The sequence below is a fragment of the Coenobita brevimanus genome, chromosome 60 (genome assembly GCF_032717465.1).
Source record: "Coenobita brevimanus isolate Jiangsu-jjx chromosome 60, ASM3271746v2, whole genome shotgun sequence".
In the NCBI taxonomy this organism is placed as follows: Eukaryota; Metazoa; Arthropoda; class Malacostraca; order Decapoda; family Coenobitidae; genus Coenobita; species Coenobita brevimanus.
In genome coordinates, this window is record NC_137013.1 from 26,489,761 (window position 1) to 26,515,647 (window position 25,887).

Sequence of the window (25,887 nt, forward strand, 5' to 3'; positions counted from 1 at the left end):
CTAGAGACAGGGTGTTCTACAACTGTATGTGAGGTTGAATGGATCAACTGCTATCTAAGTGAGCTCAGTGATTACGAACATGAAGCTATAATAGAAGAAAAGTCATCCTCCGCATTTACTTTCGCTGATGGTGTCACAGTTTCTTCCCTCAAACATGTTACTCTGCCCTGCTACATTGGAAATATGCGTGCAACCATTGTGACTGATGTGGTGAGCTGCTATATTCCCTTGCTGCTGAGCAAACGTTCCATGAAAAAAGCAAAAATGGTGATTAATTTTGAGAGTGACCAGGTCAAAATTTGTGGAACTATCGTTAATTTGAAGTCCTCATCTTCAGGCCATTACTTGCTTCCAATTTCTCTGTGACTATGCCAAGAGTTTTGTGAAACGATTGCACTGGCATCTCTTGGGAGTGATGTAGACAAAATGGCTTCGAAGCTTCACAGGCAATTTGGACACCCAACATCAGCTAAACTAATCAGACTTATTACAGATGCTGGAATTAAAAGTTCAGACCTGGAGCAAGCTATCAAGGATGTATCTAATGCATGTACAGTCTGTTGTCGGTACAAGAGAGCTAAGCCTAGACCCGTAGTTAGTTTGCCCAAGGCATCTAAGTTTAACGAAGCCATAGCTGTGGATTTGAAAGCTTGGGGAAGGCATTATTTCTTAGTCCTTGTTGATTTGGCGACTAAGTACTGCACCGCGATAGTAATTGCGGACAAATATGCAACCACCATTATCAAAGGAGTATTTCGGAGCTGGATTGTTCTGTTTGCCACACCCGGAAAAATTCTTGCAGATAATGAGTGTGAATTCAACAATGCTGAAATACGAGCATTGGGAGAAGCCTATAACCCCTTCGTTACCGCATCCCCCCTCCCCTGCTCAGCTACCCCCCCTGCCAAACCGAATTTCCCCCAGGCATGGCTCTTTCGTTGGGTAGTATTTATTTTATCATTACATCTTTTCTATTTGCTTTACATTATTTATTTTTGAATTGGTAAGTAGATATTGACCACGAGATGTGTTTATGATATGTTAAAATAATGTACATTACAATATTACATGTCTAACCAACTTATTTAGTAAACATACAATATACAGATAAATATAGTAGATATAGATATAAATCAATGAATAAGGAGGAGAATAATAATTGTATTATTTACCTTGTAAGTATGAAGAATATCCATGAAGAATGAGGTAGGAGACAGGCAGGTCAAAAGTAGGTGGGGGTGGGGTGATGCGCTTCAAGGCCAAACTGATACCAGAATCAGTATCACTTTCCCCACTATTATCGCTCACTTCACTGTCATTCTCAGGCATGTACTCCTCATCAGAGTCGCTCACAGTTATGTCAGATTGTGTTTTGTTATCGTCAGACACTTCTAAGTCACTATCCGAGTCAGATTCATTGCCGTAGGACGTCATGGCACAGAAGTAAATCCAAAAGCACTGACACGTTCAGCTGCTTGAAAAACACTACGGCGTGCTCTCACACACTTTCCTGTAGTACCACCATTGTTGCTAAGCTAGCAACAGTCCCCTTACCAAGAAGCATTATCTGGCTATATTATATCACATGTTATAGGGCATTATATATACCAAATTCAAAATATATAGGGTACAATGACCTATACAACATATCTGAGTCATTTTCATAAAACTATGCCCCATGGCAGGGGCATATGGCGGGGGAGTGCGGCATCAGTGACAAAATTGCCATATGTCATCACACATGGGATCACAAAGCACCCAAACTGAGGAAGAGGAAGCCCAATAGGCCCCTATAATGATTGTAAGTACCCTAGTATTCACGATCATATTCGGTTCTGCTGCCGACATTTCATTTTGAGTACGGGGGTACACATTTCGGAAATTCGGTAAAGAAGGGGTTAATATCATGACGATGTCTGCAGAGAGTCCATGGAGCAACGGAGTATGTGAGCGTCAAAATGCAGTCATAGGTGACATTGTTAGGAAGATAATGGCTGATAGCCAGCGTGACTTGGATGTGGCCTTGGCTAGGGCAGTATCGGCAAGAAATGCTCTCACCGACTATGCAAGTTTTTCTCCTAACCAACTTGTTTTTGGTCAAAACCCTGGCCTGCCTAATGTGTATGCAAATGATCCTCCAGCCTTGGAACCTACATCATCATCAAAAATTGTGAGGGACAATTTGAATGCTCTTCATTTAGCAAGACAAGAGTTTATAAACACTGAATCAGGTGAATGTTTGGCTAGGGCTCTGCAGCACAACATACGTTCGAGTGACTTAAACGACATCCAAAATGGAGATGAGGTCTTCTACAAAAGAAATGAAAGTCATGAATGGCATGGTTGGAATCGTAATAGGCAGAGATGGAAAACAAATTCTGGCGAGACACGGCGGGGTCCACGTGCGAGTGCACGTGTGTCATCTAGAACAAGCTCCAGAACGAAATACTACAGTTGGAGACAGCGTCAGTAGTTATGAGAAGAACAGTGTAGTCCAAGAGAAGCCTAATGACGATTCTTCGCAAGTATTGAATGACTATCCACCGGATGATGAGTCGGAAAATGGTGCAATTCTGGATGATCACCCTCCCACAGTTTCTCTTCCAGTTAAGGAGCCTCCCAAGGTTTCTGTTGGTCAGCATATAAAGGGAATACATTCAGAAACTGGAGAGTTGGTGGCTGGAAGGATTGTGAGTTGGGCGGGAAAAGCCACTGTAAAGTACAAACACTGCTACAATTTGAAGAGGGACTCTGATGGCAGTACTGATTGGGTTGATCTGCAAAATGATTTCAGCACATGGGAAGTAGTTGATGATGAAGCAGAGATGCTTGTTCTTTTCAACTCTGAGAGCATATTATGCGCCAAGGAAAAAGAAATTACAAACTGGCAGAATAATGACGTGTATGAGGAAGCAGATGATGTTGGGCAAGATACCATAACGGTTCGATGGGTTGTGACAGAAAAAATGAAAAACGAGAAGCTGACTGTTAAAGCCCGTTTAGTCGCCAGAGGATTTGAGGAAGACAACGTGGATCTCCTGAAAGACTCTCCTACACGCTCAAAAGAGGCTGTGCGTTTGGCACTTTCTTTTGCCTCCACCAACCAATGGGACTGCCATGCTATGGACATGAAACCTGCTTATCTGCAAGGTAACGACATTGAGCGAGTTGTTCATTTACGTCCTCCACCTGAATATGCAAACGGTAAGCTGTGGAGACTAAGGAAAATAGTTTATGGCCTTTGTGATCCTGCTAGGCATTGGTACCTGCGCGTTAAAGATCAGTTGTTGAGTCTCGGAGCTGAAGTGTCATAACTGGATTCAGCACCGTTCTCTTGGAGTAATAGGGGCAAGATCGAAGGCATTATATGTATTTATGTTGATGATTTCCATTGGGCTGGTACACGTGAGTTCGTGCAGCAAGTGATAAACAGTTTGAGCCAAATATTCCTCATCGGCAGTTCGGAATCAAAAGCTTTCAAATACCTTGGTCTAAATGTCGTCTCCAAAAGTGATGGCAGCATAACGCTTGACCAGTTCCAGTATGCTTCGTCTTTGAAACCAGTCACGCTGAGCTGACATCGTGCAGCAGTAAAATCAGGAGAGCTGTCTGAGTCTGAGAAAACTGAGTACCGAGCATTAATTGGGCAGCTCAATAGGACTGCCACATACATTCGACCAGATATTGCCTTTGATGTGTGTGAGTTGAGTATGACTAGCAACCGAGCTACCGTAGCAGAGTTGCTTAGGTTCAACAAGGTGATCGCAAGGGTGAAAACTGACCACATGAAGCTATACATTTCAAGAATGGGGCCACTCGATGAATGTTACATAGAGTGCTTTTCAGATGCCTCTTTTGTCAACCTTGTAGGCAATGGGTCTCAGGGAGGCTTTGTGATCTTCCTACGAGATGCTAGTGGGGCAAGATGTCCCTTATTCTGGCAGACTAGAAAGATCAGGTGGGTCGTCAAATCTACTTTATCTGCTGAAACATTGGCGCTGCTTGAATGTGCTGAAACTGCTGTATATCTCGCCAACATATTGCGTGAGGTTTCTGAATGTGGAGATTTCGAGATCAAGTGTTTCATCGATAACAAGAGTCTGGTGGGCGCCCTTTACTCCTGTAGGAATGTAGAAGATAGAAGATTGCGCATTGATATTGCTGTATTACAAGACATGTGGGAGCAAGGGGAGATTGATGAAGTGTCTTGGATGGATACATCACAACAACTGGCTGACTGTCTCACCAAGAAAGGTGCCTCGACTGAGCAGCTGCGTGCAGCAGTCAGCTGGGACTAGAAGGATTATAATACTTCAAGGGACACCACATATCTGTATGTGGTTACAGACTGGGTTTTAATGGTGCTTAAACAAAAGTCTATGTATTGGATACATAGTGTGTATAGGATGCCAATAATCCATTCAGTTTCATCCTTGGGATCTTTCGTCAAATTAAGAAGAGAGGACGAGAGTGTTAGTGCATATTGCTGTTCGTGTGTGTGTGTGCATGCACTTGTTACGGTCCGAGTGGTGACGTCATCGGAAGGGTCTTGCGGTATGCAGGTGGAGCCCGCTCACTTGGAAGTGTGAGGCCAGTGAGTTCGGTTGTTTCGCATCCTAATACAGATGATACTGTATTGTTAAGTGAAGACGAACAGGAACTGCAAGGCTTGGGGAATGAGTCTGGGAGAGTGTATAAGAAATGGAAAGTAAAAGTAAAGTAGGGAAGAGTAAAGATATGGTCTTCATGAGAAATGAATTCACCAAATGTAAAGTGAGGCTGGATGATGAGGAAATGGAGAATGTGTGTGCATTTAAGTGCTTGGGTAGTGTGATGAGTAAGGATGGAAGTTTGGAGGATGAATTGCTTGAATGGGTACAACATGGAAGATGGCTTGCTAATTCTTTGAAAGCAGTGATGAGAAACAGGGAAGTGAGCATGGATATAAAAAAGTCTCTGCATGATACTATTGTGATACCAACTCTAACATATGGAAGTGAAGATTGGACCTTGTTGGAAGGACAGAAATCAAGAGTGAGAGCAGTGGAAATGAGTTATTTGAGAGGAGCACATGGAGTTACATGGAGAGACAGACTGACAAAACTTGAGTAAATGAAGGAGCATTGTGGTGTGGATGTGAATGTGATAGAAAATGTTTGGAGAAATACACTGAAGTGGTTTGGCCACGTGGAGAGGATGCAGTTCCAGAGAGTAATGAGCAGACTGTATGAGAGTGTGGAGGAGGGGGGAATGGGAGAGAGAGGCTGAGGGTGAGGTTAAGGAATGGAGCAGTGAGGTATATGACAGAGGGGGGGGGGGGTGCTGGGGAGAGGGCAGTGAAATAGTTGGGGACAGGGCGACATGGAGGCGATTTGTTTGTGGCCACCCCTTATGGGATAGGGCATCTGGCAATGGATAGCTTACTAGCTTACCATTTGTTCATTACAGAATTAGTTCAGTACAGCAGTGCTGCCTGATATAATTACCACATTGGACATAAGGTCATTATACACAGTCTTCCACTCACCTGGGTCAGAAGTCCTCAACTGGATATCTGGGTGAAGTTTAAGCAGCCAGTAGGGGAAGCCACCCTGAAGACCAATATAGTTAGTTACTATGTGTCTACAATTGCCCTCATTATAAGTCAGGGATGTATTCCAAAATATCACAACATTTTACCACACAACTGTTGCAGTAAACTGAGGGAATTGGCAAATTAGTTTTTTAGGCAGCAATGGCATGTGAACAAGCAGTTTCTCTGTAATATTCTTTGAACCTAACAAAAAAGCTACGGTATGTTAAAAACACCAACTTATATGAAAAGGTACTATTAAAAAAAAAAAAAAAAAAGTGGAATACTATGAATACAGGTGTTCTTATAGTAAGAATACAGGTTTCAATTTGAACTGAAAATGATGGATGAAGTATACAGTATATGGAAATGCACCTCACAAAGGTTGTACCTCATTTTTCACTTGGTAGTCAAGAGAATGACTGATTACAGGTATGTGTGTGATGTGTCTCTATAAAGAAAAAATAATAAAATAAAAATTAAAAGATGGTGATGGTTTTTGCTGGTAAAGTGGAGCTAACATTAAAAGAGCTCAAGTGATGTAAAAAATGACTGTGTGGCCTATTCCAGCTGACACCTTGCTAAAAAAAAAATTCAACTTTTGTACCTCACCTTGCTTGATTTTTAATCCTAGATACACCTTTTTTTAAAGTGCAAATAAAGATTTTCTTCATCCATCATCCAATTCTACTTTGCCCCATGAAGAGCGTAGAGGCCCGGGACTGGGCAAGTTGGTCCTGACGTTTATGATGAGAGTGACCAGCATCAAACATCCCCGAGGCCATTACATGAGCAATAAACCCTAACCATCCCTTGGATATACACCTTCACCGGCTCAATCCAACTGGAGTGCCGTAATTACCCACTAAACCACCAGGCGCCATAATTTGGTTATATGGTTACCACCCAGCGTGGAAAATCGTTTCCTGTGTACAGGAAACCATTTGGCTTGTCACTCAGAGTAGAGTCACCCATAGGCAGAAGGAAGAGGAAAGAATGAAGGAAAGAAAGACAGAAGAGGGAGTGTTAAGTCATCCGTAGGCAGAAGGGAGAGGAAAAAATGAAGTAAAGAAAGACAGAAGACGAAAGAAGGAAAGAATGAAGGAGAGGAAAGGGCAGACACCCGACAGCAGCACAACATCAAGTGAATGGATGGTTAGCACCCCCTATCTTATTTTTTCATTTTAATTCCTTCACCGTGATGAGGCCTTATTCTGTTCTTACTATTGCCAGATGCTTTTATTCAGCTAACGGGAGACAATTTGTACACACGTCCTTAACTCCTTCAGTACCCAAAAGTCTCTTTAATTCATACTATCTATCTATCTATCGATAGCCTGACGTCCTAATCCCGCAAAAAGTGGCCACAAACAAAATGCCTCCAAGTTGTGCTGTCACCCACCATTTGATGCCCTCCCTCCAACTCACTCCCCCCTCCCTCATATACCTCTCAACTCCATCCCTCCACCTCATCCTCAGTCTTCCTCTCCCTCTCTCCACTTCACCCACATCCACCCTCTTAGTCAGTCTTTCATTCTCCATTCTTTCCACATGTCCAAACCACCTCAGCGTATTTCTCCTAATTTTCTCAACCACATCCAAATCCACCCCACAACATTCCTTCACTTCATCATTCATCAACCTGTTTTCCATGTCACTCCATATGCTCCTCTCAAGTAACTCATTTCCACTGCTCTCAGTGTTGACTTGTTTCCCTCTAGCAAGGTCCATGCCTCACTTCCATACGTTAGGGTAGGAGTCACAATACTATCATGCAGTGACTTCTTAACTTCCATACTCACCTCCCTATTTCTCATCACTGCTTTCAGTAAACCAACAACCTTCCCTCCCTGCTGTACCCTTTCAAGCACTTCAACCCCAAAAGTTCCATCGTTACTCATCACACTACCCAAGTACTTGAATGCACTCACATTCTCCATACCCTCACCATCCAACCTCACTGTGCATTCTGTGGTTTCATTCCTCTCAAACACCTTAACTTTACTCTTGTTTACATTAACTTTCAGATTCCTCTTCCTACACACTGTTCCAAATTCATTCACCAAACCTTGCAACTCCCATTCAACTTCACTCAATAATACTGTACAGCAAACAGCAACACCGGAATCTTCCACATCTCACCCTCATTCATTAGAGCCATCCCCACATCCACTGCCCTGCCTTGCACCTCCTTTACAACCCCATCCATGCATATATTAAACAGCCATGGAGACATCACACATCCCTGCTTCAGTCCCACATTCAGATCAAAGAACTCACTCAGCTCACCATCCATTCACACCGTAGCCCAAGCTCCCTCGTACATACTCTTCACAGCACTCAACAATTTCCCATCCACCCCATATATTCTTAATACCTTCCACATACCTTGCCTATCTATTCTGTCATAATTTTCTCCAAGTCCATGAAGGCAGCATACACTTTCTTTCCCTTCTCTAGATACTTCTCCACTAAATATCTTAGAACAAATATCTGACCTACACACCCTTTTCCCTTCCTAAATCTCCATTGTTCTTCTCCAACTAGCTCCTGTTACATGCCTAACCCTATCAGTGAGTATTCTACCATATATTTTTCCAGTCTCACTAAGAAGGCAAATACCCCTATGGTTACCACATACTTCTCTCTACCTTTTTCCTTTGTATAAAGGAACAATTATACCTGATTTCCAGTTCTCCAGAACCTTTTCCTCTTCCCAAGCCAATCTACACAACTTCCACATCCACTCCACAACAATCTCACCCCCATACTTCAGCATTTCATCACACACTCCATCAATTCCTGGGGCCTTTCCCATCCTGATCTTCTTCATTGCTTCCACTACTTCCTCCCTACTGATCTCTTCCTCCCTCCTCTCGTCTCTTCTCCCAGCCATTCCCCAACCACTTATACTCACACTGCTCACACTCTCTACATTCAACAAATCCTCAAAGTGCTCCTTCCATCTCCCTAATTTCTCTCTCTTCTCCACCAACAATCTATTATTCCCATCTTTCACTCTCCTACTCTTTCCCCTTTCACACTGTCTTACCTTCTTTACCTCCTTCCAAAACAATTTCTTACTCTCCCTCCATTTCACGTTCAGGTTCCTCCCAAACTCTTCATCCACTTTCTTCTTACTCTCCACCAACCTCTTCACCCCCCTTCTCCTGCTCAATATACCGTGAACCGGGGTGACTTCGTACGATTTTGAAGGTTATTTCATCCTGACACAATTTATTTTGGCCAAAATACTGATGTTAAGTATTACATACGTACGTGAGCCAATAACCTGTAAGTATCTAACAGCCAGATAATCTCAGTATCTCCATCTAGACGTAGTAAAATATTTTATAGGTGTCCGAGGTCACCCCGGACTGGGGAGACTTCGGACTGCCTTAGGGTGACCCCGGACACTCATTAGAAATGCACTGAAATGGGCCCCTAGTAGCTCAGCTGAATGTTTGGACAGTTCTGGGGGGTCTTCGGACACTGCGCGACTTTTAAAAAAATTGCTGAAAAAAATACAAAAAAATACAGAAAAATTACAAGTAAATAGTAGTGATATATAGCAAAAATAGATGAAAAAATAAATTTTCCATTGACTTACAACCCCAGTTTAGTTGATTATACATATACATTATAGGGAGTACATTCCCACGCTATGCGCAGGTTAAAGGCACGATTGTGACTGACTGACCGGACGGTTTAAAGCGTGCCGGCTATTTAAATGCCTAATTAAAGGGAACTTGGAATGGAGGAACAGAAGATAGGGAAGGAAAGAGCTAAAGAGTGAAGGAGCTTGGGAAGGAGAAACAGGAGTTAGGAATGGAAGGGGTGAGTAGATGAGGAACAAGAGGAGGGAGTGGAGACGAACTATAAGGATATCATACCGGTACCGTACCATATGGTAACTTAATATGTGTTCTCACATCATATTTCTTAGCAGCAAAAACAAAGATAAGCATGCAGACTGTGTACATCGTACAAAATATGTTTTATTACATATAAAAAAAGCAAATTAGATATGCTGTCTGACCTCAACCCTTTAAATATCCATTGTCCGAAGTTACCCCTTTAAATCCCAAAAATGCGTACACATTCACTCATGTCATGTTTACATACATTTAAAATGCAGATTTTAACCCTTTCTCTGTTCCAATCTTCAAGTTAGACGTTAAAGTAAACCTCTAAATGTGTATAAGCGTGCGGTTTGTTATGATTCGTTCACACCAGACCAAGTTTTCCCGTATTCATTTTTTCACCAAAAAATAGCATTGTCTTTATTACAATATATTCACCAGTGGAACATAATATTTTAAAAAGATAATTATACATAACATTTTACAAAACCTATGCAACATTATCCCGTTTAAATATATACGATATCTTTCTTCGTTTAGCAGCTGCGTAGCATTTAATCTTTTTATGCAAATTTCGTCCGAAACCACCCCGTGTCCGAATTCACCCCGGTTCACGGTACCTCTCTCCTCTCTCATCTTCTCCACTACCTCTACTCGCTAGCCATTCACTATATGCTTTCTTCTTTTGTTCCACAGCTTGTTTCGCCTCATCATTCCACCATGCTGTCCCTTGCAAGCCCCTGCTGACAGATAATTCTGTTCACACAGAGACTCATCATACTGGTGGAGTCAACCCTTTCGGGAACTGTAAGTTTCCAACAGGTTTCTATGGCATGAATGAAGCTGATAACCCAGCTTAGAAACCAGCTTAGGGAGCTGCCTAAAAAAAAAAAAAAAAAAAAAAAAGTTCCATGGCCAAATCAGCCCCTGGAAATTGGTTATATCAGTATAAACAGCATACCATCATCTTTGGTAATGTTTCTACTATAATATAAGCAAATAAAAACACTCAAAACTGTTGAGTGAAGCTACAGAAATACAGTGAGAATAAATTGATCAGGGGTAAATATCACTTTTTAAAAAAAGTTCCTGCCATCCTTGTGAAAAATTTTACCCACACTGCTCATGAGCACAGCATATGTCTGGATGCAGAATATCATAAGCTTTCTCACTGTGTTTTTGGAATTTTGATAAAAATCACCAACAATGTATAACTGTTTTATTTTCTCTGGCAACCATAAAATGGCTAAGACAGTGTTGCCATATGATTATCCTTGGCATGCATACACTCCTCTACAACGCACCCCAGTTTGACGCATTTCCTACGAAAACTTGATATTTGGTGAATATTTTCGTCCAAAATGATGCAAACTGCATCACTGGTTACTCCAGTCCAACACTGATATGACGCGATTTGCATCATCATTCCCGAGAGGGTTAATATCTGTACTGAAAAGACAGTATGCTTTGTTCAAGTATAAAAGTACAGTATCAAACCAAAACTAAAACTGAAGAAATCAAGACAATATTTTTAGGTGTTATAATAAGTCACTCTTCCCTAACAGTTCTAACATCACAACATGGCTAAATTCTAAGTTTCATCTATATTCTCTCATCTTGCCACACTCCTCTTACCCTGTCAATCAGATATGGCATTGTTGACTTTACACAGATCTCAAAATGTTTTTATTCAGGTTAGAGTAACTCAGAGAGACTATGAACTGTAGTGGCAGACTTGAGCGGGGATGTGGCACGTGCTCCATCGGTCGGAGTGTGTTATAAATGTGCTAAGAATGAAAGGACTGTAGCATTAAAAATGTTGTTCCAAGAGCTCCTGGTCAGAATAATATCAACATATACTCCACAAGTTGCCTTGGATGAGGAGGAGAAGACAGACTCTGGGTATGTGTGCACAGTGGTATAGGGGATGATGAGATTAGTTTTGGGTGGAGATTTATATGGTCATGTTGGTGCTGCAGCACATGGATATGAAGGAGTGCATGGAGGATGCAGGTATGGTATGAGAAATGAGGAAGGGGAAAGGATACCAGAAATGAGAGGCAATGAACATGACTGTGAAACAAGCACTTTAAGAAAAAGAGAGTGTAAGCTGATTACAGTACATAAGCATCTGGGAGTAACAGCAGCCAGATTAACTATTGCTTGGTCAGGTAGGAGGACAGAAGTGTAGTGAAGGATGCTAAAGTTATTGGGGGCAAAGAGTGTGTGTGCAGCAACACAAATTACTGATATGCGACATGGTACTAAAGGAGATCATAGTGAAAGACCTATGTATCCAAGAGGAAAATATGAAAGTTCAAAAGTCAATCAGTACGGGATGCCTTCCATGTAGAGATGAGTAGAGTGGTGGCTGAACAGAAATGTAGACAGAAGTGTAAATGGGCAGTACAGAGCTCTCATGAACAATCTCTTGAGTGACTGATTTGGTGTGTGGATGAATAAGTCGGCCTCCAAGATACAAGGTAGCATGGTGGAGGGATGAGGGTGTAGAAGCCACATTTAAGGAGAAAAGAAGTTGTTTCCAGGAATGGAAAAGAGGTGGTAACAGAGAGAAATATTTGGCTATCAAGCATAAGGCCAGAAAGAAGATATACAGGGCAAAATCTGAGTCTCAGAGATGTTTACTGGATACCCTAATAATGCCAAAAGAAAGAACGTGCGGGAGTTAATGAGAATAAGAGGGCAAGAGAGGGAGTATGTCTGATGATAGCAAGAAGTGGAAAGAGAATATAAGAGAGCATAGAACAGTGGGTGCAAGGACTGTATGGATGAGGATGAAAGTAGGTATACAAGCTTGGGCGATTGTATGTGCGTATGTGCCAACAAAGGACCAAGTGGCAAGAGTGAAAGATGAATTTTGGATGAGTGCAGAAGCATGTATGTATAAGTTTGAGAGAAGTGAGAGAGTGTTTTTGATTGGAGACATGAATGGCAAACTTGGGAATGTACAAATGGATGGAGTGGTTGGTCAGTGGGGTGTGCCAGCTGAAGTAGATGGGAATGGTAGTGCTTTGATGGACATCTGTGCTAGCAAGGGGTTGGCAATAGCCAACACCTTCTTCTGGCATAAGATGATACACAGGTATACATGGAGGGTCATGAGGAGGATGGATGGTGAACTTGTTGAACGAAAGGCAATGACAGATTACGTGTGTATGGATGAGCAAATGAGAAGATAAGTGTTGGATGCAAGAGTGTGGAAAGGGTGGGGGAATGAAATCTCAGATCATCACTTAGTGATGGCCAAAGTAAGGCTGCAGAGAAAATAGGTCAAGAGACGAAGGGGCGGACAGGAGGAAACAGCTCCCGTGAAAAGAGTGGAGACGTTGCTAGAGGGTGAGAAAATGGCAGAGTATAAGAGCATTGTAGAAGAATGATTGGGAAGGTATGAGTTAGAGCAGATGGAAGGGATGAAAGAAGTATGCAAGATATTCAAGGAAGAGATAGGTGCAGCGTGCGAGTTGATTTGTGGAGTGAGGAGGAGATGCAAGGGTGTGCAAGGGACAGCATGGTGGAATGATGAGGAGAAACGAGCTGTGGAACAAAAGAAGAAGGCATATAATGACTGGCTAGTGAGTATAGGTCAGGGTGAAGATGAGAGAGAGAAGAGAGAGGTATATGTGCGCAAAAGAAGGGAGGTGACGAGACTGGTGAAGGAAAGTAAGAAAGTGGATGAAGAGTTTGGGAGAAGCCTGAGTGTGAAATGGAGGGAGAGTAAGAAACTGTTTTGGAAGGAGGTAAAGAAAGTAAGACAGTGTAAAAGGGGAAATAGTAGGGGAATGAAAGATGGGAATAACAGATTGTTGGTGGAGAAGAGAGAGAAAATGAGGAGATGGAAGGAGCACTTTGAGGATCTGTTGAATGTTGAGAGTGAGAGCAGTGTGCATATAAGTGGTTGGGGAATGGCTGGGAGAAGAAAACATGAGAGGAGGGAGGAAGAGATCAGTAGGGTGGAAGTAGTTGAAGCAATGAAGAAGATCAAGATTGGAAAGGCCCCAGGAATTGATGGAGTGTGTGGTGAAATGCTGAAGTACAGTAGTGCCCCACAACTAACGTTTTTTTGACTAGCGATTTCAAGTCCAGCAATAGGATAGAAACTGTTTTCAGCTTCATAACTAGCGACAAAAACTTCGAAACTAGTGACTCTGTGGCAATTGTCGTCTAGCAAGCGAGTCGCGAGGCACACTGACTTGTTTTCCTAGTGAGCGAGTCTCGTCTAGCGAGTAAGCTGCACCTAGCAAGCCAGTCATATGGCATGTTTCGATTCACTGTTGTCCTGCACATCGCTACGCTAGTGTGACCATGCCCTTTTTTTATACCTGGCTACCCCCACTGTTCACTGTTTTTGCAAGCCTCATGGCTTCTGTGGCTGGTGGTGGCAATGGTGATGAACCTAACAACTATGAAGGGTTTGAAAGTGATGATGAGACACTACAGGAGATACAGAGAAAGGCTGGTGCACGAGAGGGTGGCAGTGGTGGAGAGGAGGGTGGCAATGGTGGAGAGGAGGGTGGCGATGGTGGTGATGGCGCATACTCCCAGTAAGCATGCGCACTCCCAACTCCCAACTTTTTCTTTCAATAAACTGCATTCTGTGCATTTAATGGTGACTTTTTGTTGCTTTGTTCTATTAATTATAATAAGTACATAAAAATGTAACTATTTAGTGGATAAAAGTAGACAAAAATGGAAAAATAGTCAAATCTCTAAATGTTCCAGTCTATTTTTATTTTTCGTTATGTAAAGTTTGCCTCCAAACTAGCAGTTTCATGACTAGCTAGGTTTCATCAGTCTCTTAAGATCACTAGCTGTGAGGCCCTACTGTATGGGGGTGAGATTGTTGTGAAGTGGATATGGAAGTTGTGTAGATTGGCTTGGGAAGGGGGAAGAGTTCCAGAGGACTGGAAATCAGGTATAACTGTTCCTTTACACAAAGGAAAAGGGGAGAGAGAATTATGTGGTAACCATTGGGGTATTCGCCATCTTAGTGTGGTTGGAAAAATATATGGTAGAATACTTACTGATACGGTTAGGCATATAACAGAGGAGCTAGTTGGAGAGGAACAAGGGGGATTTAGGAAGGGAAAAGGGTGTGTAGATCAGATATTTGTTCTAAGATGTTTAATGGAGAAGTATCTAGAGAAGGGAAGGAAAGTGTATGCTGCCTTAATGGACTTGGAGAAAGCATATGACAGAGTACATAGGCAAGGTATGTGGAAGGTATTAAGAATATATGGAGTGGATGGGAAATTGCTGAGTGCTGTAAAGAATACGTACCATAAAACACTCTAACTTCGGACATTCTTCATAGGTTTTAATGAATAATTCCGTGTAAAATGATGCAATTTTATCCAAGTTGGTGTCATGTGGTAGCCTGGGATAGTACCAACTGAATTCATATAATAAAAAAAAAAAAAATAGCCACGCTAAACTCGTGTTTTTTTGTTTTTTTTTTCATTTTCAAGTGTCTGAAGTTAGGAACATATTTCTTAACTTCAGACAGCCCTTCCAAACTTCGGACATCCATGTATTTGCCCTTTTAGCATGAGAATGGTTAATAGCACCTATCTCTGGACACACTGTCCAAACCCCGGACACTTTAGAAGTTTTTAAAAAATGTAAAAAAAAAATATTGGGCATTCGTGGCCCGAATTATACATAAATATAGAGAAATATCCAAAAACATCTTCTTTTTTGAGCTCATAAATTAAGATCACATTAAGTTGCATCATATCACATTGTTGTGAGGTATTCTGGCCATAAATATAACTAAGAACTATTCAGAAACTTTTTCAGATGAAAAAAATATATAAAAATGCATTGCATATATCCCAAACTGTAAGAGGAACTGGCCTCTTATTCCTAAACAAACCTTCACTTAATTATCAACTACCTACCTCACTAACTCAACAAAAGCATACTGAAATAATATAATGTTAAAAACTTCTTAATGGTTCTAATGACACCCACACACCCACTAACACGCACACAAATCAACATAGACAGGGAAGATACAATTTTGGGAAAGCAAATTTCACAGGATTGAGAAAATTTTTTGAAAATGCGGACTGGAGAAAATTCAGTGAAACAAGAGAGATACAAAGGAAGTGGGATATCTTTCTAGACCTCTATAATTTGGGAGTGGAAAAATTTGTACCAAGAGTAAGAGGGAAAGAAAACAGGAAAAAGGAGTGGTTTAACAGAAGGTGTATGATAGCAAAAAAGAGAGAGAGATAAGGCGTGGAACAACTGGAGAAAGAGAGGCAACAACAGAACAAAGGAAGAATATAAAAGAACCAGAAATGAATACACAAGAATACGTAGAAAAGAAGAAAGGAATTTTGAAAAAGGTATAATAGACCAATGCAAGGATGAACCCAAGCTGTTTTATAGATTTGTTAATGGCAAACTGAAACAAAAGGAAGGAATCATTAAACTGACAGTAAAAGGAGAGGTCTATAAAGATGCAGCTATGCAAGCTGAAATAATGAACAGATGTTTCCAATCGGTTTTCACTAATGAAAAAGAGTTTGTGGAAGGGGAGGGAATGACTAGAAATGTAGTGATAAAAGATATAAAAGTGGAGGTACAGGAAGTGTATAAATTACTGGAAACCCAAGATGTAAGGAAAGCCCCAGGACCTGATGGAATTTCTAATTGGGTACTGAAGGAATGCAGAGAACAACTGGCGGATAAAATTCACAGTTTAATAGTGTGTTCTCTGGAAGAGGGGAAAGTGCCTCAAGAATGGAAGAGGGCAAATGTGGTACCAATTTATAAGGGAGGAGACAGGGAAGAACCCCTGAATTATAGACCAATGTCTCTAACCAGCAGGGTTGCAAAATTGTGTGGGAGAATCCTGAAAGACAGATGAATAAAATATCTAGAAGAGATGAATATTTTGGCTCAATGTCAGTTTGGATTCAGAAGTGGAAGGTCATGTGTTTCTAACTTGTTGAGCTTTTACTCAAGAGCAATTGATGGGGTACAGGAGAGAGATGGTTGGGTGGACTGTGTGTACTTAGACTTAGAGAAGGCCTTTGATAAGGTACCTCATAAGAGACTAATGTGGAAACTAGAATATATAGGAGGACTGAAGGAGAAACTCCTGGAATGGATGAGAGACTTTTTGAGAGACAGACAAATGAGGACAGTAAAAAAGGATAGGATGTCTGATTGGAGGGAAGTAACAAGTGGAGTCCCTCAAGGCTCGGTGTTGGCACCACTAATGTTCCTGATTTATGTAAATGACATGGTACTGTAATTGGAGTGAACAGTTATGCAAGTCTGTTTGCTGATGATGTAAAGATCTTGAGGAAGGTAGAGGTTAAGGAGGATTGTAAAATGCTGCAGGAGGATCTGGATAGGATACATGATTGGAGCCGGACATGGGAAATGAAATTTAATGTAAAGAAATGTAAAATATTGGAAATGGGTAAAAGTACCAGGAGGCCATCACTGAACTATTTATTGGGTAATGAATTAATCACAAAAATGAAAGAAGAGAAAGATTTGGGAGTGCTGGTTCAGGATAGTTTGTCACCTGAAAAGCAAATTAACAAGATAGTTAGAGAGACTTATAAACTCTGGACTAACATAAGAGTAGCATTTCATTATATGGATGAGGAGATGAAGAAAAAATTGATAGTGGCCATGATCCACCCCAGGTTAGAATATGCAGCAGTAGTGTGGTCCCCACACAAAAAGAAAGATATACACAAGATTGAGAGAATACAAAGAACAGCAACCAAGATGGTCCCCAATCTGGCAGATCTGTCATACAGAGAGAGGCTGGAAAAGTTGGATTTGCCTTCCTTAGAGGAAAGGAGAAAGAGAGGAGACATGATTGCAGTGTTCAGGACCATGGCGGGAGTAGATAAAATTGACCGAGAAGATCTGTTTTCATGGGATAAGAGAGCAACAAAAGGACATGGAATGAAATTGAAAAAGTCAAGCTGCTTGAAGGACATCAAGAAATATAGCTTTCCTTACAGAAGTATAGACTTATGGAATAGCCTGGACAAAGAGATCGTCCAGCCTAAAAACTTAAACGAGTTTAAAGCTAAATTTGACTTACTGAGATACAGCAATGGGAACCCACGAGCACGCATATTTTGTGTGTATCACAATTAGGTATATTGGGTAATTGCATAAGTATTTGGAACGACTTAGACAAAAAGGTGGTGCAGGAGAAAAACATTCATGTGTGTAAAGGTAGACTAGATGAATGTGGATATGGAGACAGGACAACACGAGCATCGCTCAATTCCTGTATAATACAAATAGGTAAGTACAAATAGGTAAATACATGTTATGAAGGCACCATGGAACATACTAACGAGCTACACACATTAGTAACACACACACACTTCGGACAGATAAATTTCTGGAAAAATACAGACTATAGGTATTTGTATTTATCTATTTGTAGTATACAGGACATGAGCATTGCTCAATTCCTGTATACTACAAATAGGTAAATACAAATACCTATAGTCTGTATTTTTCCAGAAATTTATCTGTCCGAAGTTAGGAATTTATTCTATAAAATAAAGAAATATTCATTAAAACAGTCACAGCATGATTATGCTTGTATATATTTTAAAATAGTTTCCTGCCCAGTACTTACAACCCTTTTCCACATATAATCGTACTAATCACGTTCTTACAATTGAAACTGTTTGTTCTGTGTGAACAAAGTTTTGCAGGGTTAAAAAATGCCGATTCTTTTTCCATTTGATTCATAAATTTTTTTCACCCACACATATTCAAGTTAGTTTAATAGGACTTGTACATAATAATCTTTGAAGATTACCCTACCTACCCACATCATTATTTTCTTGCAAATATTGCACTCTCTTCCAGTAAACTTGAATTATTACATTTTTTCGCAAAATGTCCGAAATTTGGGTGCAGTCCAAAGTTATGGTGTTTTACAGTACAAGGGAGCTAGGGCTACGGTGCGAGTGGATGGTGAGCTGAGTGAGTTCCTTGATCTAAATGTGGGACTGAAACAGGGATGTGTGATGTCTCCATGGCTGTCTAATACAGTAGTCCCTCCACTATCCGATGTAATAGAGTCAAAGGCATGTCCGGAAAGTGGTCCCGTCCGGATAGCGCGCCCCAGCCTCCTGGACTTGTACTTATGGACCCTAACTCAGAAAAACACCTATACAACTCCCTCTGAACATGCATAGCACCTATTTAAGACCCAAATCACACCAATAAGGGACATTCATCATTCATTCATTCATTGCCAGACGCCACGCATCCCAGACAGGGTGGCCAAGGGCTTAGAGTTAGTTGTTTTACAGGGAGGGGCACTAATCCTCCACCAACCCCACTTGACGTAGGGATGCCAACAGCATCTGGTGTTCCCAGGCGGTCACCCATCCAAGTACTAACCAGACCCAACGTTGCTTAACTTCGCTGATCGAACGGGAAGCGGTGTACTCAACGTGGTATGGCCGTTACTGAAATTAATGCAAAAGAACCACAATACGAGATTTTAGAGGTGAGTTTATACAATATTTAACATTCTGGGTACTTACAAGTCCCTGGCTCCTGGACTGGTAGTTATGGACCCTAACCTAGCCTATCTCAGAAAAACAACTACCTACTGCACATGCATAGCACCTAAGACCCTATTCACACCAATAAGGGACATAAAAGAGTGAAAAGAGGTTTCAGAGGTACTTATGGAAAATACAGGACAATATGAAACATTCTGAGTACTTACAACAAGTCCCTGGCCATCTCGATGAAAAACCCGCCTCCTCTCAGACTCTGACAGTAAAAAGGAGTTCTGAGTACCTGCAGTACACTGTACATGAAGTCTTGCACTGAACTTGGTCATTTGCACTCAGAATTCCATTCTCTTAACACTGCGCACTCTAGTCTTACTTGCGCTCCATTGTACCTTAATGAAATCACTGTTGCACTCTGCACTTAAAGTCTTTGCACTCATAAATCCATTTTCTAAACATAACACACTCTAGTTAATTTGCGCTAAACTGAAAGTCTATAAAATCAGTGTTGCACTCTGCACTATAATCTTTGCACTCAGAATTCTAATTTCTTAACACTATGCACTGCTTTTTTTCATTGCACAACACTGTAAATTCCCGTGTGGTCTAGTGGAGAAGTTCTTGCTGTTTAATCACCGTCAGAGTCTGAGAGTAGCTGATGCAGGTGGCCTTGGTGCATTGCTGGGTCGTGGTGATGGAGTACCCACTGCAGACGATTCTGAAGAGAGGCGCAAACTCACGTCAAGTGGCGACTCCACCGTGCCTGATGTGCTGGGCTGTGGCTCGGAGGATGAAAGCCTGTCTTGGGGAGGCAATGGAGTGGAGCCAGGGCTGGGCACAGCGGGGGTCAGGGTCTGAAAAAGCTGTCAATGGTTGATTGACGCAAGGAACAACGATTCTGACAATTAATGATGTGCTGCCTGAAAGCACGCACTTCCTCCACAAGTCCCAAGGGCCCCATCTCCCTGTCGCAGTCGGGGTGTTCCAGGTAGTCAAGAACAAACTCTACGTGTTCCCGGAGTGCGCTCAGCTTGGGGATGGCTGGAGTAGTGTCACGCCGAGAGGAGTCAGCATCATCGTCCCCATCCTCGTCAGAATCTTCAAGCTGGGTACTGACACCTGCATGGAAGTCATCCACGTCAAAACCTAGGAAATTGTGCTCCACATCCGTCCCGAGAAGAAGATGAGACAACCATTTTCTAGAGTCTTGACAGGGACTTCCTTCCATGCACTGGCCCAGTTGTAAATGGCAGACGATGTTGTAGCGGTGAAGGTTTTCCAAAGTCCTCTGGCCTTGCGTGTCCCGTCCCTCCCTGTGATCGTCCTCGTCCTCGAGAACAACCATCACCTCATCCAGGAACTTCCGTTGGTACAGTCTCTTCGTTGCCAAGATCACTCCTTGGTTCATTGGTTGGATAAGAGCAGTCGTATTAGGTGGCAAAAACATGCACCTAATGTGCCCATTCTCAGCCACCAAGTCCTTGTCGCACAGGTGAGCAGGTGCATTATCAAGGAGAAGGAGGGCCTTTACCTGGTCGCGTGGGATTCCCAGTTTCTCCGTCTGGTAATTGATGACCTCCTTGATGAAATGGCGGTGGAACCAGTCTCTGAAGATCTGGGCAGTGAACCAAGCCTTCAAAGAATGGTACCAAACGACAGGAAGGACATTCATCACCCCACGAAGACACCGGGGCTGCTTTGCATGGCCAACAATAATGGGCTTAAGCCAGTGCATGCCGTTAGCACTGGCACAACACAAAGCAGATATCTGTTGCTTGCAGAGCTTGCGGCCAGGTACATGCTTCTCCGTCTCCTCGGTTAGAGTGTTCGTAGGCAAAGAGCGATAGAATAAACCAGTTTCGTCAGCGTTGTAGACTTGACCGAGAGTGAGGCCCTCCCTGTCAATCAACCGCTTCACCTTGTGCCAAAACTCCTCTACTCCATACTCATTGGCGTCCAAAGCTTCGCTGTGAGACTTACGGTTGGTAAGGCCATGTCGTAACTTGAACGCGAAGAGCCAACCCTCGGATGCCTTGAAGTCTAGGGCGTCGTGATGCCTTGAGAACTTCTCAGCAGCAGCCTTCAGCTCCATGCCACACACCAGCACACCAGCAGCACGTTGCTGTCGATACCAAATCAACGTCGAGTGGCAGACTTCAGCATACTTGGGAGTAAACATCGTCTATCTCTCCACGTTGCGTTTGCTTTTCGACAAGGTCAGCCGTGTACTGCATGAGTTTGTGGCGGGATCTCTTGATATCAAACAAAGTAGATCAGGCCAGACTGAATTCACGAAGGATGCGTGAGGTAGACCATCCCGCATCCACATTGTCCAATATCTCCCTCTTCTTCTCCAGAGTCAAAACCACTCTCTTTCTCTTCTCAGGCGGCGAGGTCATCATCATTCACACTAACAAGAGGCACGAGAGCAGCAACAGACCCTGCAGCAGGTAAGGCACCACCACAAAAGCGAGCACATGGGCGGCCACGATCACGAGCATGAACTCACAACAAGAGACGGACAGTAAGTGGGGAGGATGCAGGGGCGCTCTAGCAGACGGCGGCGGAACTACGCATCAAAACACAGCTGGCCAGCGCGGCGCATGCCGAGTTCAAATTACGAGCAGAAAAAAGTCGGATTTTTTTCAAATTTTTTGCAATTTTTGGCCCATTTTGGGAATATTGGATTGCGGGATCACAATATCCAGTAAGTGGGGATGTCCGGAAAGTGGGCGACCGGATAGTATGAGGATTACTGTATATTCATGGATGGGGTTGTAAAGAAGGTGCAAGGTAGGCCAGTGGATATGGGGGTGGCTGACATTAATAAGGGTGAGGTGTGGAAGATTCCAGTGTTGCTGTATGTTGATGATACAGTATTGCTGAGTGAAGACGAATGGGAGTTGCATGGTTTGGTGAATGAATTTGGGACAGTGTGTAAGAAGAAGAATCTGATAATTAATGTAAACAAGAGTAAAGTTATGGTGTTTGAGAGGAATGAGGTCACGGAATGCACAGTGAGGTTGGATAGTGAGGATGTGAAGAATGTGAGTCCATTCAAGTACTTGGGTAGTGTTATGAGTAAGGATGGAAGTTATCAGGATGAAGTGTGTGAAAGGGTAAACCAGGGAAGGAAGGTTGTTGGCTCACTGAAAGCAGTGATGAGAAATAGGGAGGTGAGTATGGAAGTTAAGAAGTCACTGCATGATAGTATTGTGATCCCTACCCTGACGTATGGAAGCAAGGTGTGGACCTTGCTAGAGGGGAACAAGTCAAGACTGAGAGCAGTGGAAATGGGGTACCTGAGAGGAGCATGTGGAGTGACATGAAGGGACAGGTTGACAAATGAAATGAAAGAACGTTGTGGGGTGGATGTGGATGTGATTGAGAAAATTAGGAGAAATAAACTGAGGTGGTTTGGACAGGTGGAGAGGATGGAGAATGAAAGACTGACTAAGAGGGTGTATGTAGGTGAGGTGGATGGAGGGAGAGGGAGGGGGAGACCGAGGATGAGGAGAAGGGATGGAGTTGAGCGGTATACAATGGAGGGGGGAGTGAGCTGGGGGAAGGGCAGCCAAATGGTGGGTGACAGAGCGACTTGGAGGCGTTTTGTCTGCAGCCACCCTTTGTGGGATTAGGGCATCGGGCTATAGACAGATAGATAGAAGAATGTGGCATTTATGGTGGCAAAACAGATAAAGTGAGGAAATGGGGATATCACAGGTGTGCAGTGTGTGAAGAATGATGAAGAAAAGTTAATGGTGGGATGAGAGGATAGTAAAGAGGCTTGGAGAGTGCATTATAACCAATTGCTGAATGAAGATTTCAACTGGAATATGAAAGATTGGCAGTCAGCAGAACTAGTTTTCAGCCCCTGGCCTTTGATTGATGCTGCTGCTATGAGCAGGGTAATATGCAGGATGCAGTTAGAGAAGCCAGTTGGTGTGTCTGGGTTGACTGCTGAAATGTTGAAAGCTTTATGAGATAAAGAAGTGGGTTTAGTCACTGATATGATCAATTCAATTGTATATGAGTCTGTTGTTCCAGATGACTGGCTGAAGAGTGTGATGATAAATGTGTAAAAGGGGAAAAGCAATGCCCTGTACAGTGGAAATTAAACAGACATAAAACTTTCAGAACAGATAATGAAAGTAATGGAGTCCTGGAAGATATGATAGGAGAAAGAGTGAATATTCAAGAAATGCTGTTTGAGTTTATGCCTGGCAAAAGGACAACTGATGTAATATTTACTGTCTGGCACCTTCTGGAAAATATACAGGAAAGAAGAGAAAGCTCTACTTTTTTCTGCTGACTTAGAGAAGGCCTCTGACAGAGTTCCTAGGAAGGTGGTGAAGTGGGCAATGAGAGAGCTTACTATTGAGAAGTGGCCAGTTAAAGTGGTTATGGTACTGTTCAAGAGTGCTCACACCCAGGTGAGTGAATGGATATTTGAGTGATGAGTTTTCCATGAATGCTGGAGTGATCAAGGGTTAGTCTTGAGCCCGTTATTGCTTGCCATCGTGCCTGAGGCTCTTTCACATGACTTCAGAAATGGACTCCCATGGGAGATATTGTACAGCTACCATAAACTGATGTACAACCTCCCCCCACAAGGTATTAAAAAACACAGAAATCACAGTGTATCACAATGTTTGTTCATGAAATGCCATTCATTAATGTGAAATCATGTTTCTCTTGTTTATCAGGACCAGCTGGATGCATTTTGGCATAGTATCATTTAGGTTACTAAAGTAATCTAAGGACATTTCTTTGCACCAAACATTTGTCAGTTCAGCCTTGAGGTTGTCCAGATTGGGTGTCTCTTCTCTGCCATTATTTTCTTCATCTTTGTCAAGCAGTTTTCTATCGGATTTAGATCTGGACTGTTGCCAGGCCAGTTAAGGACCTCAATCCGATTATCCTGAAGCCATTTTGTCACCTTTCTTGACTTGTGACATGGAGCTGAATCGTGCATGAAAAAGTCACACCCACGAATAGCAAATGTGTAACAAATGATCTTTCAGAACTTGAATGTACTGGCCACCAATCATCATCAAGTTCTTAGGAAGAAAGTAGAGGCCTCCCTTTCCCATTTCACCCCCATACCATTACTGATTGTGGGTGCTTAACAGTCGGCACCGTGTAAGCAGGGTCATATTGACTACGAGAGGCAGGGCAACGAACCTTGGCAGAAAGCACTTGGAACACTTGAGATGTGCTTTCATCGGAAAATATAACTTTTCTCCACTCATCCGATGTCCAGTGTGCACACTTCTTGTCAAACTGAATGCACTGCTTCTTCAAGCGGTCAGTGGGAAGCGGTTTCTTGGCTGCAGTACAGCCTGGCAAACCCAGCTCCTTCTGCATGTAGTGTTGGATAGTTCGAATTGAGACGTCTCGTAACAGCTGGGGCCGCATTCTCTTCAATTCTGCTGCTGTCAGTCGAGGATTCTTGATTCCTTCCCTCTTCAGAAGCGTATCTGTACATCTGGAAGTCGTCCTTTTCTTCCCACCGCCATGCTTGTGCTCTGGTACGACATCAGGTGGCAGGACGCATGCTGCAGCAACAATCTTCAAGACGGTCGACTTTGCGCATCAAGTATGTTCACAAATCATGTTGACAGGTACATGATCCTGCCTCCATGCAATGATAGAGACCCTCTCATCCCTTGAGCAGTACTTTCCAGGCATGACAACTCAACACTAGGAAAATAACAGGGCAAACAGTAATGCATACGAAAAAAGAGGGAGGTGCAAGCTTGGAGCAATGGGAACATATACAGTGGAAGCTCGATTATCCAGGCTCGGATTATCCAGCTTTCATTATATCCGGGCCATGACCGAATGGTTCAGTGGTACAGTAATACATAGAATTATCCGTATGATAGCTCTGGTTTAACCCCTAAACCGCAAAGTTGTTTTTGCCTGACTTGCGTGTCTCGCGGGCATATTCGCGCTCCGACAGACTCTCTAAAAATATTTGCCAAAAATCAGTTATTAGTCCTAGAATATTAAAATTACATATGCATATGGCACATACCTTCAGCTTTCTCCTGGGATGTTTGTTGAGCCTTCGTCTAGTACCGTAGGACTTGTGGAGACCTTTGAAGTTGGGTAACGAAGTCTCCACTTTACACTTCCCGACAACCCATAATATGATTACTACAGCCTGATGTTATCACTAGAAACACTATTGTATGATTCTCAAATAGTTTGGAATCCATACGCCAAAAGAAAAAAAAAACTGTGAAAGCAATGAAAATTATGAGCGCGTATGACCTTCCCACTTGACATCGTTCGCTGCTGGTGTTCTGTCATTTATTATTCATAAAAACACTCACAGTTTATATTTCTATTACTATATAACACTTATATATATCTACAGTCTTTATCTATAAGTTTCCTTCAGTAATAGTAGTTTATTGTCGCTGTAGGCATTCAATTTCTCTTTCAGTAAAATACGTAGCATTCACTTTCTCGTCCTTTATACTAGCATTGAGTGAATCTGTCATTTTCATTTTCACTTTCATAACTCATTGTATTCATACATGCTGGAGTGAAACTTTCACTTTCATTACTCCTAGTATATATATTCATATTCTTATATTGCTACTCATTTACATTTCTATTTACATTCTCTATTTTATTTACATTATTTACAGCAGGGAAGAAAGGTTGCTGGTTCTTTGAAAGCAGTGATAAGAAACGGAAGTGAGCATGGAAGTGAAAAAGTTACTACATGACAGTATTGTGATATCAACTCTAATGTATGGAAGTGAAGATTGGACGTTGTTGGAAGGACACAAGTCAAGAGTGAGAGCAGTGGAAATGAGTTATTTAAGAGGAGCCTGTGGAGTCACATGGAAAGACAGGCAGACTAATGAGGATATAAAGGAACGTTGTG

The 25,887-nt window shown here is 42.3% G+C and overlaps 2 protein-coding genes and 1 non-coding gene across 3 annotated transcripts in view; 1 reads left to right on the forward strand and 2 right to left on the reverse strand.

Moving 5' to 3' along the window:
- The window catches only part of LOC145403013 (uncharacterized), a 763,478-nt gene that overhangs the window by 442,738 nt on the left and 294,853 nt on the right, over positions 1-25,887 (forward strand). The window lies entirely within an intron of this gene.
- LOC145403065 (beta-galactosidase-like) overlaps positions 1-25,887 on the reverse strand; it is a 238,283-nt gene that overhangs the window by 206,821 nt on the left and 5,575 nt on the right. The window contains exon 3 of the mRNA XM_080274904.1: positions 5,528-5,591. Within this exon, the coding sequence (XP_080131030.1) occupies positions 5,528-5,591 (64 nt within the window). The remainder of the gene's footprint in view (positions 1-5,527; positions 5,592-25,887) is intronic.
- Positions 18,813-18,931, reverse strand: LOC145403497 (5S ribosomal RNA). Its single transcript, XR_013898015.1, has one exon. It is a non-coding gene; the product is annotated as a 5S ribosomal RNA (ribosomal RNA).